The 12,024-nt window shown below is 36.1% G+C and overlaps 1 protein-coding gene and 1 long non-coding RNA gene across 2 annotated transcripts in view; one reads left to right on the top strand and one right to left on the bottom strand.

Annotated features, from left to right (window-relative positions):
- Positions 1–9,874, bottom strand: part of LOC144380047 (uncharacterized) — a 30,822-nt gene extending 20,948 nt beyond the window's left edge. Inside the window, exons 1-2 of the long non-coding RNA XR_013443773.1 lie at positions 9,777–9,874; positions 9,555–9,599 (exon numbers count right to left, since the gene is read on the bottom strand). This is a non-coding gene — a long non-coding RNA (uncharacterized LOC144380047). The remainder of the gene's footprint in view (positions 1–9,554; positions 9,600–9,776) is intronic.
- LOC118541542 (small integral membrane protein 30) lies at positions 4,221–5,179 on the top strand. The gene has a single exon (XM_036101215.2). The coding sequence runs from the start codon at positions 4,379–4,381 to the stop codon at positions 4,556–4,558; it is 180 nt and encodes a 59-aa protein (XP_035957108.1). The 5' UTR covers positions 4,221–4,378; the 3' UTR covers positions 4,559–5,179.
- Positions 9,875–12,024: the final 2,150 nt, after the last annotated feature.

Below are 12,024 nucleotides of genomic sequence, written 5' to 3'. Positions count from 1 at the left end.
CACACAGAGATCAGTGAAACAGAACTGAGAGACCAAAAATGAAACCACATATATATATAGCTACCTAATATTTTATAAAATAGCCAAGAATATTGAATGGAAAAAGACAGTTTCTTCAATAAATGGTGTTGAGAAAACTGCATATTTACATGCAAAAGAATGGAAGTGGAGCCTTATCTTATGCCACTCACAGAAATTAACTTGAAATGTATTAAAGACTTAAATGCAAGACCTGAAACCATAGAATTCCTACAAGATGTTTAAACATAGGGGGGAAATTCCGACATTGGTCTTGGCAATAATTTTATGGATGTGACAAGCACAAAAGCAAAAATAAGCTTAACATAGACTGCTATATGCATAAGATGTTATATATAAATCTAATGGTAACCACAAATCAAAAACTGGTAATAGATACACAAAAAATCGAGAAAGGAATCCACATATATCAACAAAGAAAACCAGCAAACTATGAGAGAACAAGAGAAGGAACAGAGAAGAACTACAAAAACACCCATAAAACAAGTAACAAAATGGCAATAAGTACGTACTTATCAATAATTACTTTGAATGTAAATGGACTAAACACTCCAATCAAAAGACAGGGCAACGGAATGGATAAAAAAATAAGACCCATCTTTACACTGCCCAGAAGAGACTCATTTCAGACCTAGACACATGCAGATTGAAAGTGAAGGGATGAGGGTCGCCTGGGTGGCTCAGTCATTAAGCATCTGCCTTCGGCTCAGGTCATGATTCCAGGGTCCTGGGATCGAGCCCCGCATCGGGCTCCCTGCTCAGCGGGAAGCCTGCTTCTCCCTCTCCCACTCCCCCTGCTGTGTTCCCTCTCTCGCTATGTCTCTCTCTGTCAAATAAATAAAAATCTTAAAAAAAAAAGAAAGTGAAGGGATGAAAAAGAATTTATCATGCAAATAGAAGTGAAAAGAAAGCCTGGGTAGCAATACTTATACTGGACAAAATAGACTTTAAAAACAGACTGTAACAAGAGACAAAGAAGCACACTACATAAAAGGGATAATCCAACAAGAAGATATAACAACTGTAAATATTTATGCACCCAACATGGGAGCACCCAAATACATAAAGCAGCCAATAATAAATACAAAGGAAGAAATCAATAGTAATACAATAAGAGTAGGGGACTTTAACATCCCACTTATAACAATGGATAGATCATCCAAACAGAAAATCAACAAGGAAAGACTGGCTTTGAATGACACATCGGGCCAGATAGATCCAACAGATATATTCAGAACATTCCATTCTAAAACAACAGAATGCACATTCTTGTCAAGTGCAAATAGAACATTCTCCAGAATAGATCACATAAATCACATATTATGTCACAAAACAAGTCCCAAAAAATTCAAAAATGCTGAAGTCATAGCATGCTTCTTTTCCAATGATGAAACTAGAAGTCAACCACAAGAAAAAATCTGGAAAGAGCACAAATACATGGAGGTTAAATAACATGCTACTAAACAATGAATGGGTCAACCAGGAAATAAAAGAGGAAATCAAAAAACACATGGAGACAAATGAAAATGAAATGAAAATCCCAAAATCTTTGGGATACAGAAAAGCTGTTCTAAGAGGGAAGATTATAGCAATACAGGCCTACCTCAAGAAGCAAGAAAATCTCAAATAAACAACCTGACCTTACATCTAAAGGAGTTAGAAAAAGAAGTCTAAACAAACCTAAAACCAGTAGAAGGAAGGAAATAATAAAGATTAGAGCTAAATAAAAATGGGGGGAAAAAAGAGAAACTCATACAACTCAATAACAACAACAACAAACCCATAAATAATCCAGTTTAAAATGGGCCAAGACCCTGAAAAGACATTTTTCCAAAGAAGATACTCAAATGGCCAACAGGTACATGAAAAAGTACAAAATATCATGAATCATCAGTGAAATAAAAATCAAAAGCACAGAGAGATATCACCTCACCCCTGTTAAATGATTATTATCTAAAAGACAAGAGGTAATAAACACTGGTGAGGATGTGGAGGAATGGGAACCCTTGTGTACTCTTACTGGGAATGTAAACTAATGCAGCCACCCTGGAAAACCACATGGAGTTTCCTCAAAAAAATTAATATTGAACTACCCTATGATCCAGCAATTCCACTTCTGGGTATAGATGTGAAGAAAAAGAAATCACTAACGGAAAGAGATAATGGGTACCCCCATGTTCATTGCCGCCTTATTCACAATAGCCCAAACATGGAAACAACCCATGTGTCCACTGACAGATGAACAAATAAAGAAAAGGAGATATATATATATATAAAATGGAATATTACTCAGCCATGAGGAAGAAGGAAATGCTGCCATTTGCAACAACATGGATGAAACTTGAGGGCATTATGCTAAGTAACATAAGTCAGACAGAGAAAGACAAATACTATATTATCTCATTTACACGTGGAATCTAAAAAAAAAAAAAAACTGAACTCATAGAAACAGAGCGCAGAAGCAGATAGGTGGTTGCCAGGCGTGGTGGGGTGGGGGATGTGGGGGGGAAGGTAGTCAAAGGGTACAGACTTCCGATTTTAAGATGAACAAGTTCTGGGGATGTAATGTACAGCGTGGTGATGGTGATTAACAATATGATATTGTATATTTGAAAGTTGTTCAGAGAGTAGATCCTAAAAGTTTTCACCACACACACAAAAACTGTAAATATGTAATGTAATAGAGATATAAACTAATCTTATTGTGGTAATCATTTTGCAATATATACATATACCAAATCATTATGTTATATACCTTAAATTTATACAATGTGATATGTCAACCACATCTCAAATAAAGCCAGGGAAAAAAAGATAGTAAAATGTTTTCAAATTGGTATTGAAATTAGTACAAATAGTTTTATCTTTTTCATTTATGGAATAGATCCCTCACACTTTGAAATGCCTCCCCACTCTTTCCCCACCTCTCACTCAAATCTTAACAGTGAGTGTGGTAGGAATTACTAGTGTTTGAATTCTTTGCTGCTCCTTCTTCCAGGCCCCTCCTTCTGGGAGGTTATCCATCCCTGACTCACTGAAGTCAGGTTTGGTCACGTGACTTAATTAAGCCATTGATATATCAGCGAAAGTAATGTGTCCATCTTTGAGTAGAGCTTTAGGAACCATCACATGGCCTCCATATTCTCTTTTCCTGACAAGATCAGCAGTGTCACGATTAAGGGCTACTCTCTCAGCATGGGTCCTAAAATTAATAAGCTAGAGCCAAGCTGAACCTGCTCATGATGGACAGATAGCAAGAACAAGAAATAAATGTCCACTGGTATAAAGTTCTGAGATTCCAGAGATCATTTCTTACTGCAGCATAACTTAAACTGACAGAAAGTACTTTAGAAATTATTTTATATATTATGTTTATATTATATAAATATAATAATTGTTTAAGAATTATATAATATGATCTCCAAATTTTCTGGGCCCCTAATTTTCTGGTAGAGTTCAAAAGAAAATAGCAACAAGAGTATTCCAAGAGAGTAGGAAAATTTACGTTACAAACCAGTACTTCTCAGATTATTTTTGTCTGTGAACCACATTGTCAGATTGCATTTATTTTAGATCAATAAAAGGACTCCCCAGAACTAGAGGGGTCTTGTCATTTCATAAAAGGAACTCTCAGAGAATACCTATTGGACCAGTCGACTCAAAGTAGAGTCTGTGAACTTTTTCTCACCAGTCTTCAATGAGATAAGCCGATATTAGGAATAAATATTTAGAAGCTCTTATAGCAACTTGACATTGCAAGAATATCCAAGCTCAAGGCTGGTCAAACTCCCAACACTAAGAACAGGGGTAGTCATTGGCAGAAAGGAATCATTTGTACATGAGGTATAAGTTAGGGAGAGTTTCCATGAATGAGAACTGAGGGAAGAAATATACAAATATTTGGAAGAGAAAATATTTGAAACATCATAGATATTGAAAGTGGAAAGACACCTTGCAGATGATCTAACCCAGTGTATTCCTAAGTGTGGGACATAAAATGTCTATAGGTGGTAGGCTTGCAAATCATTAAAATGAAATGGAATCACATAGTAAAGAAATCACTGATTTTTCAATTATTTTTCAGGTCTTTTATTATAACAAGGATAACAATTCAGCTGGGGTAGCCCTTAACAGCCCTCTCACTGTTGCTTATTTTAATAAGAAGAGGAGGCCTAGATTCCTCTAATGGCTGCTTCCGGGAAGGCTCTGTCACGTGGAACCTCTTAGCCTCAGCGATCCGGAACTCCAGGAAGGGACTATTTCGAATCAGAATTATACGTAAATCCTTTTTTTGAAACCTTCAGCCCTCAAGAACCAGATACCTGAAGATCCCAACATCATGACCTCAGTTTCAACACAGTTGCTCTTGGTCCTCATTTCACTGCTTTTGGTGTTGCCTGTTGTTGAAGCAGTAGAAGCTGGAGATGCAATCGCTCTCTTGTTAGGTGTGGCTCTCAGCATTACAGGCATTTGTGCTTGTTTGGGGGTATATGCACGAAAGAGGAATGGACAAATGTGATTTTGATGGGCCTTGTGCATCAAACCTTGCCTGGAAAACCTTTGTGTTAAGAGGTTAAAAACTGAGCTTTAATGTCTAAAAGTTCCCAAGAACTAGGGTATTTTCACATTCTTGTCTCCCTGTAAGTGGGAACAAATTAATAATATGTTAAATGGGAAAAAAAAAATTTTCTTCACAACAAATAATGCACTGAAAAAAGCAGTCTATAATTCATATATGCTAGTTAGAGGGTCAAAGAAGTCAGATGACTGAAATTTACATATTATTTCATAGTTTCTCAGAATCTCAAAGTGCATGAAATAGGAAGAAGGAAACCCTTGCCCAAAATCCTAGGAAATTGCCAATTCCTCTATCACTGAGGAGTCTTTTCTCCATATTTTTATTAGATTTTTGTTTTGTTAACTCCCAACTTAATATCAAATACAGTCAGAAATTAAAATTTTTATTTCTTGGGGGAGATAAGAAAAATGTATTCAATGTATCTAATGTTAAAATGGAGACAATATTTAATGTAAAAAAATATATTGACATTGAAATGGAGAAATTTAATGTTAAAAAAAACCTTTGTATTAACTGAGTAACATCTCTATGGTGAGAAGTACTATATTAAATATAAACCCATTATGTTGTAAAAAAAAAAAAAAAAAAAAAAGAAGAGGAGGCCTAGGGCTAAGAGTCTTCAATAGGCAATGGTATCTTTGTAGCATTCAATAAAATTGTTTTGTTTTCATTATTTTTTATTTTTATCAAGATCTTGGAAAAGTGGTATTGATTTTCAATTTGTAATAATGATACTAAGTTTCTTTTAAAATACATTCATTTAGGAAAAATAAAATGAGCTCAAAGAAAATCTTAGGTAAATAGTGTAAGTGGTACATAAATATGGAAAAGAATTACGAAGGCGGTATATAGAACATTAAGCCGGGAAAACACTAGTCTAACCTAATGAACTTCATACTTGAATTTAAAACTGATGAGAGAGATATGCATACAAGTGGGGGGAGAAAACTGCACCAGAAATGGTGTTAAGGTAAAACACAAACCTGTCGCTTGTAGGTAGTTAATTCCTCTGAACACACCCATTTGCACAAACTGTAAAGGGATGCGGCCACAAGGTTAGAGCTTACAAGCTTCAGTGACACATGTCTTAGGAACCTCTGTGTATATCTGCACACTCAACCTACAGCATTACCAGAATCAGGATTTTTTCACCTCTTCCTCCTATGAGACAATCCTTAGGGATTTCCTACCATTTATAGATCTTTCAGCACATCTTTTTGTTTGTGACCAGAAAGAGGATAATCCTATAAAAATAATACATGAAATTTACATATAGCATTGTATATATTTTTAGTCTAAATAATGATAATAAACAACAATTCAGCATGATCTGTATTAATTGAGATGTCGTCAATAACTATGGGCATGCAGTATGCATTTCCTGTGAGTCAGTATGTGAGAATTTTAACCATTAAGGTGAAATAGCTTTGGTTGAGCTCAACAAATGTTTATTAAACACCAAAATATATTCCAGGAACTGTGCTATGTTTGAGGAATCATGATCAAAAAGAGATTCCACGGGCGCCTGGGTGGCTCAGTTGGTTAAACGACTGCCTTCGGTTCAGGTCATGATCCTGGAGTCCCGGGATCGAGTCCCGCATCGGGCTCCCTGCTCAGCAGGGAGTCTGCTTCTCCCTCTGACCCTCCCCCCTCTCATGTGCTCTCTCTCTCTCTCAAATAAATAAATAAAATCTTTAAAAAAAAAAAAAAGAGATTCCAGTCCCTGCCTTCAAGGCATCCACAGTTGTACAAATTAAATATGAGCCATACTATATTTATGAAATTTGTCATAGTTAATATAAACAGTGTTACCTGGAATTACTTTACTTAATGCAGAAACATTTTGATGTAAGACATTATTGCTATCTCCATTTTATAGACAAGGAAACTTATGCTTAGTCAAGTTGACTTGCCCAAGGTCATTATTAGCAATATTAGTAAGCAACAGAGAAAAGTCTTCAACCCAGGAATCCTGCCTCCAAATCAGTGCTTTTCCTGCAATACCAGCATTCAAAATTATTCCTCTTACATTTCTGCTTCTGGCTGTAATGAAGTAACATGTGGTCTTGCTGAGAACAACTTGAAAAGCCCAAAAAAATACAAAAATTAAATCTATTTGAAGGCATTTAGTCTATTTGACATCATTAGAAAATTGCCTTAGCAGCCACGATTTTAGAGTACAAGATGACAGAGGTGAGGGAACCTCAAAAATGAGGCCTACCAAACAGAAAAACAATGCAGAAAATAAATGAACCCAAAAACTGGTTCTGGGGGAGTGGAGGATGTTAAAATTCACAAGCTCCAACTCAGACTGATCCAGAAAAATATGAAGAGAAGACAAATTACAAGTATCAGGAATGAAAGAGAGGACATCACTACAGGCCCCAAATATATTAAGGCTATAAGGGTATATTATGAACAACTTTATGCCAATTAATTTGACAACTGAGATGAGATGGACACATTCACTGAAAGACACAAATTATAAAATTGACACAAGAAGAAATAGAAAACTTGAACAACCCAGTATCAATCAAAGTAACTTAATTCACAGTTAACACTTTCAAAAAGAAATTCCAGGCCCAGAACACTTCATTTGTGAATTCTATCCGACATCTAAGGAAGAAAATTACCAAACCTACACATACTTTTTCAGAAAATAGACAAAGGAGAAACACCAAATCATTTTATAAGGTCAGTATTATTCTGATTCCAAAACCAGACAAAGACATTAAAACTAAACAGAATTATAGAACATTATCTCTCATGACATAGATGTAAAACTTAACAAAATATTGGCAAGTTTAATCCAATAATATATATCTGGCATATTGGATAACATATATCCAATAAGCATAATGCATCATGATCAATGGGGTTTTTCCTGGGGATGCAGATTGGCAAAGCATTCAAGTCCCAATCAGTAGAGAGAAATCACACAGTAACTAAAACAGAGAAAGTTTGATATGAAGAACTACTGATTCCAGGGGTGCCTGGGTGGCTCAGTTGGTTAAGCGCCCAACTCTTGGTTATGACTCAGGTCATGATCCCAGGGTCCATGAGATTGAGCCCTGCATCTGCATGCGATCTCATGCACCTGCATGAGATCGAGCCCTCCACGCTCAGCATGGAGTCTGCTTGAGATTCTCTGACTCTCCCTCTCCCTCTGCCCCTCTCCCCGCTCACGCACACTCATGTATGCTCTCTCTCACTAAAATTGGAAATGTCTTTGTCTCACTTACAGTTTTATTTACTAAAATTAGTAAATAAATAAAATAAATAAAATCTTAAAAAAAAAAAAAGAACTACTGATTCCAACAGAGGCGTAAATCTAAAGACATAAAGACAATGCTACAGAATACACTAGCCCTGAGGAAAGTATCCAAGGATGAACAAACATAGAAGAGGGCCCTCATCCCAAAGCTGGGATGCATACCTAGTTGGAAAGATGTGGTTACAGTCCATTGGATGGTGAAAAGGTCCTCTGGCTTGCCCAAGTAATCACTTGTCCATAGTTACCAGACAAGAAAGAAACGCCCTTCCAAGGTTTGGGTGGGCCAAAGCTGGTGTGTGGGCATGAAGAAAAAGTCAGGCACCAGGAGCCCAGTCAGAAGCAGAGCAGCGCAAGGCCTGGGGCGTGAAGTGTCTGCACTGGGCCAGAGTAGGGACTGAGATAAGCACAAATGCATTCTTCAAAATTGTAAGTGAGAAAAAGACATTTCCAGACAAAGAAAAAGATAACTGATTGCCATAAGACCAACATTACAAGAACTACTAAAGGGAATTCTTCAGGAAAAAGGGAAAAAAATGATCCCAAACAGAAATACAGAATTTAGGAAGGAATTAAGAGCACCAGAAAAGGTAAATATATAAGTAAACCTAACTGAATGTTGACTGTATGAAGAAAATGCTAATATTACCACTACTAATTCTGTCTTGTAGAGTTTTATATTTGTGTAAAATTAAAATGCATGACGGGGGTGCCTGGGTGGCTCAGTCGTTAAGCGTCTGCCTTCGGCTCAGGTCATGATCTCAGGGTCCTGGGAGCCTGCATAGGGCTCCCTGCTCAGCAGGAAGCCTGCTTTTCCCTCTCCCACTCCCCCTACTTGTGTTCCCTCTCTCGCTGTGTCTCTCTCTGTCAAATAAATAAATAAAATCTTTTTTAAAAATAATAAAATAAATAAAATGCGTGACGAAATAAACATCAAAGGTAGAGTTCATCTGTTCCAAGGTCCTGTCATTATGTGGAAGTACCAATTTATATTAGACACTAATAATTCAAGAATGAATATAGTAATAATCTCCAGAAATAAAGAATGTATAACAAACAAGTTGATTGGAATGATGAAAAAAATATTTAAGTCAAAAAGAAGCAAGTAATAAAAGAAAAAAAGGAGCATAAAGCAGGTGCAACAAATACTAAGTTGATAAAATTCAAAATATATTAGTAACTGAATTAAGCACAAATGAATACTCAACGTAAGAACTAAGGTTTTCAGACTGAAAATAAAATCAAACCCAAATGTTTCCTACTTTCAAAAGACACACTTTAAATAATAAGGACATAGAAGTTTTAAAAATTAGGAAAATTATATATCATGAAGACACTTAGAAAAGGAGACCAGTATTAGCAAGACTTTTAGATATAAACCATTACTAAAGATTAAGCGTAATATTTCATAAAAGAAAAGTGTTCTCTTCACCTTACTGTAAGAGTCTGTAAAGCTGAGCATATTTAAGGACTCTCTAGCCTGGCATCCTCTAAAAATTTCTCAATCCCTGCATACTCCTTTTAACAATGCTAAACTTGTCGACTATCCAGAATTATTCCTAAATCTGTAGAGCCAGTTTTTCTGTGAGCTGCTTTAAAATCATGTCTTACATAAAGTTGACTTCCAACAGATTGAACAAGTCTGGATATACATAAGAAACTCACCAATATCAGATGACAGGTGGACACACCACTGTCTCCCACTGGAGGCTGTGGAAAGTAAGTTGTAGACTCAGGTCACTGAGCGACAGCACCACTACCCCCTCACCCAGCTTCCCAGGGATCAGCCCAGAGGCAAGCTCTATAGAGGATCATAGGAGCCCCTCCACAGTACTGATCTGCCCGGTGACCATGGGTCTATCAGCTATCACAAACCCTGGGGAATACCTCAATATTCCACATGGAACCCAACTAGCAATGGGCAGTCTGGATTGGTCAGTGACATCAGTTATGGTGGAAGGGATTTGTACATAAAATGTGTTTCCTTACAAAAAAAAGTATAGAAAATTATATATCATGAAAACACTAATTAAAATAAAGGTGGAATAACTATACTAGTATTAGAAAAGAAGACGACTTTCAGATAGTAAGCATTACTAAGGATTAAGAGTGATACGTCATAAAAATAAGTGTCAATACATCAAAAAATTATCTATTCTAAAGCTGTATGTATCTAATAATACAACTCTCATATATAGAGAGCAAACACTGACAGCACTAAAGAATAGACAAATCTAATTACAATAGATTTTAACTTACATCTCTTTAACTACATAAAGAATAAGGAAGAAAAAAATCTGTAAATATATAGAAGATCTAGATAATCTGATTAAGAAACTCAATATAATTAACATATATAAAACACAGAACCAAACAATGGCAGAATACTTATGATTTTCAAGGCATAAGGAACATTTACTAAAATTAAGTACACGGTAGGCCATAAAGTATCAACAAATTTCAAATATTAAAATCATTCAGAATGCTTTATGAATTCAGTGGAATTGAGCTAGAAAATAACAAAACAGATTAGCTAGTGAATTCCTCCAAACTTTTAAAGGGGGAAAAAAAAAGAACAAATATTACATAAATTCCTATAGAGAAAGAAAAAAATGCATAATTTTTAGCTAAATCCTGAAGCCTACAAAACCTTTATACCCTAATCTGACAAGGGCTTTGTAAGAGAGTGAAGTATTATGCTAGTATATGGCTCATGGAACTAGAAGCAAAATTTATTTTTAAAATTAGCAGGGGTGCCTGGATGGCTCAGTGGGTTAAGCACTGACTCCTGGTTTAGGCTCAGGTCCTGATCTCAGGGCTGAGAAATGGAGCCCTTCATAGGCTCCACACTCATCGCAGAGACTGCTTGAGATTCTGTCCCCTCCTCCCTCTCCCTCCTCCTCTGTTTCTCCCCCTCTCCTGCTCTGCTCATGCTCTCTCTCTAAAATAAATAAATAAATAAAATCTTAAAAATATAAAATAAAATTAGCAAATTTAATCCAGAAAGAAAACATAAAAAGGATAATACATCATGATCAAGTTGGGCTTATTCCAGGAATGCAAATATTTAACATTCAGTTATAATTACCATAATTCACCACGTTGACAGAAAAAGAGGGAAAAATCATATAATTATCTCTATAGACACAAAAAAAGCATAGTTGATATAATTCAACACCTGTTTATTAAGAAAACTCTTAGCTACCTAGAAGGAACTCTCATAACCTGATAAGGAATAGGGCACATTTTATTTAAGGTGAATTATTGAAAGCTTTCCTCCTAAGACTGGGAAGAAGACACGATGTCTATTATCACCACATCTATTCAATGTTCTAACCAGGACAAGAAAAGGAAGGGAACAGAAGGGATAAAAAGGGAAGGACTAAAATTGTCATTGTTTACAAATAACATATTTGTATGTCTATATTTGTATATCTAAAAAATCAAAAATAATATATAGACACTTACTAGAATTGAAAAATGAATTTAGCAAGATTGCTGGAAAGAAAATTAATATAACAAAAATCAATTGTGGGGGCACCTGAGTGGCTCAGTCGGTTAAGCATCTGCCTTCGGCTCAGGTCATGACCCCAGGGTCCTAGGATTGAGTCCCGCATTGGGCTCCCTGCTGAGCAGGAAGCCTGCTTCTCCCTCTGCCACTCCCCCTGCTTGTGCTCTCTCTCTCTCAAATAAATAAATTTAAAAATCTTTTAAAAATCAATTGTGGGGGCACCTGGGTGGCTCAGTCGTTAAGCGTCTGCCTTTGGCTCACGTCGTGATCCCGGGGTCCCGGAATCGAGCCCCGCATTGGGCTCCCTGCTCGGCAGGAAGCCTGCTTCTCCCTCCTCCCGTCCCCGTTTATGTTCCCTCTCTCGCTGTCTCTCTCTCTGTCAAATAAATAAACAAAATCTTTAAAAAAAATAAAAAATAAAAAATAAAAATAAAAATCAATTGTGTTTTCTAGATATCATTAATAAACAATTGGAAAATAAAAAATTTTAAAGATATCACTTACAATCATAAAAACCTAGATGTTTTTGTGAAACATCTTGTGAAAGATGCACAAGACTGCTACACATAAAATTATAACCTTTTAAAAAAAAACTAAGGAAGACCTAAATAATGAAGGAATATA

The sequence above is a fragment of the Halichoerus grypus genome, chromosome 14 (genome assembly GCF_964656455.1).
Source record: "Halichoerus grypus chromosome 14, mHalGry1.hap1.1, whole genome shotgun sequence".
Taxonomy (NCBI): domain Eukaryota; kingdom Metazoa; phylum Chordata; class Mammalia; order Carnivora; family Phocidae; genus Halichoerus; species Halichoerus grypus.
Note: the sequence above shows the minus strand (reverse complement) of the source record. Positions and strands in the feature narration are given on the sequence as shown.

What these genes read in the sequence shown, in the direction of transcription:
- LOC118541542 (XM_036101215.2), top strand. Translation starts at nt 4,379, where the DNA reads ATGACCTCAGTTTCAACACAGTTGCTCTTGGTCCTCATTTCACTGCTT.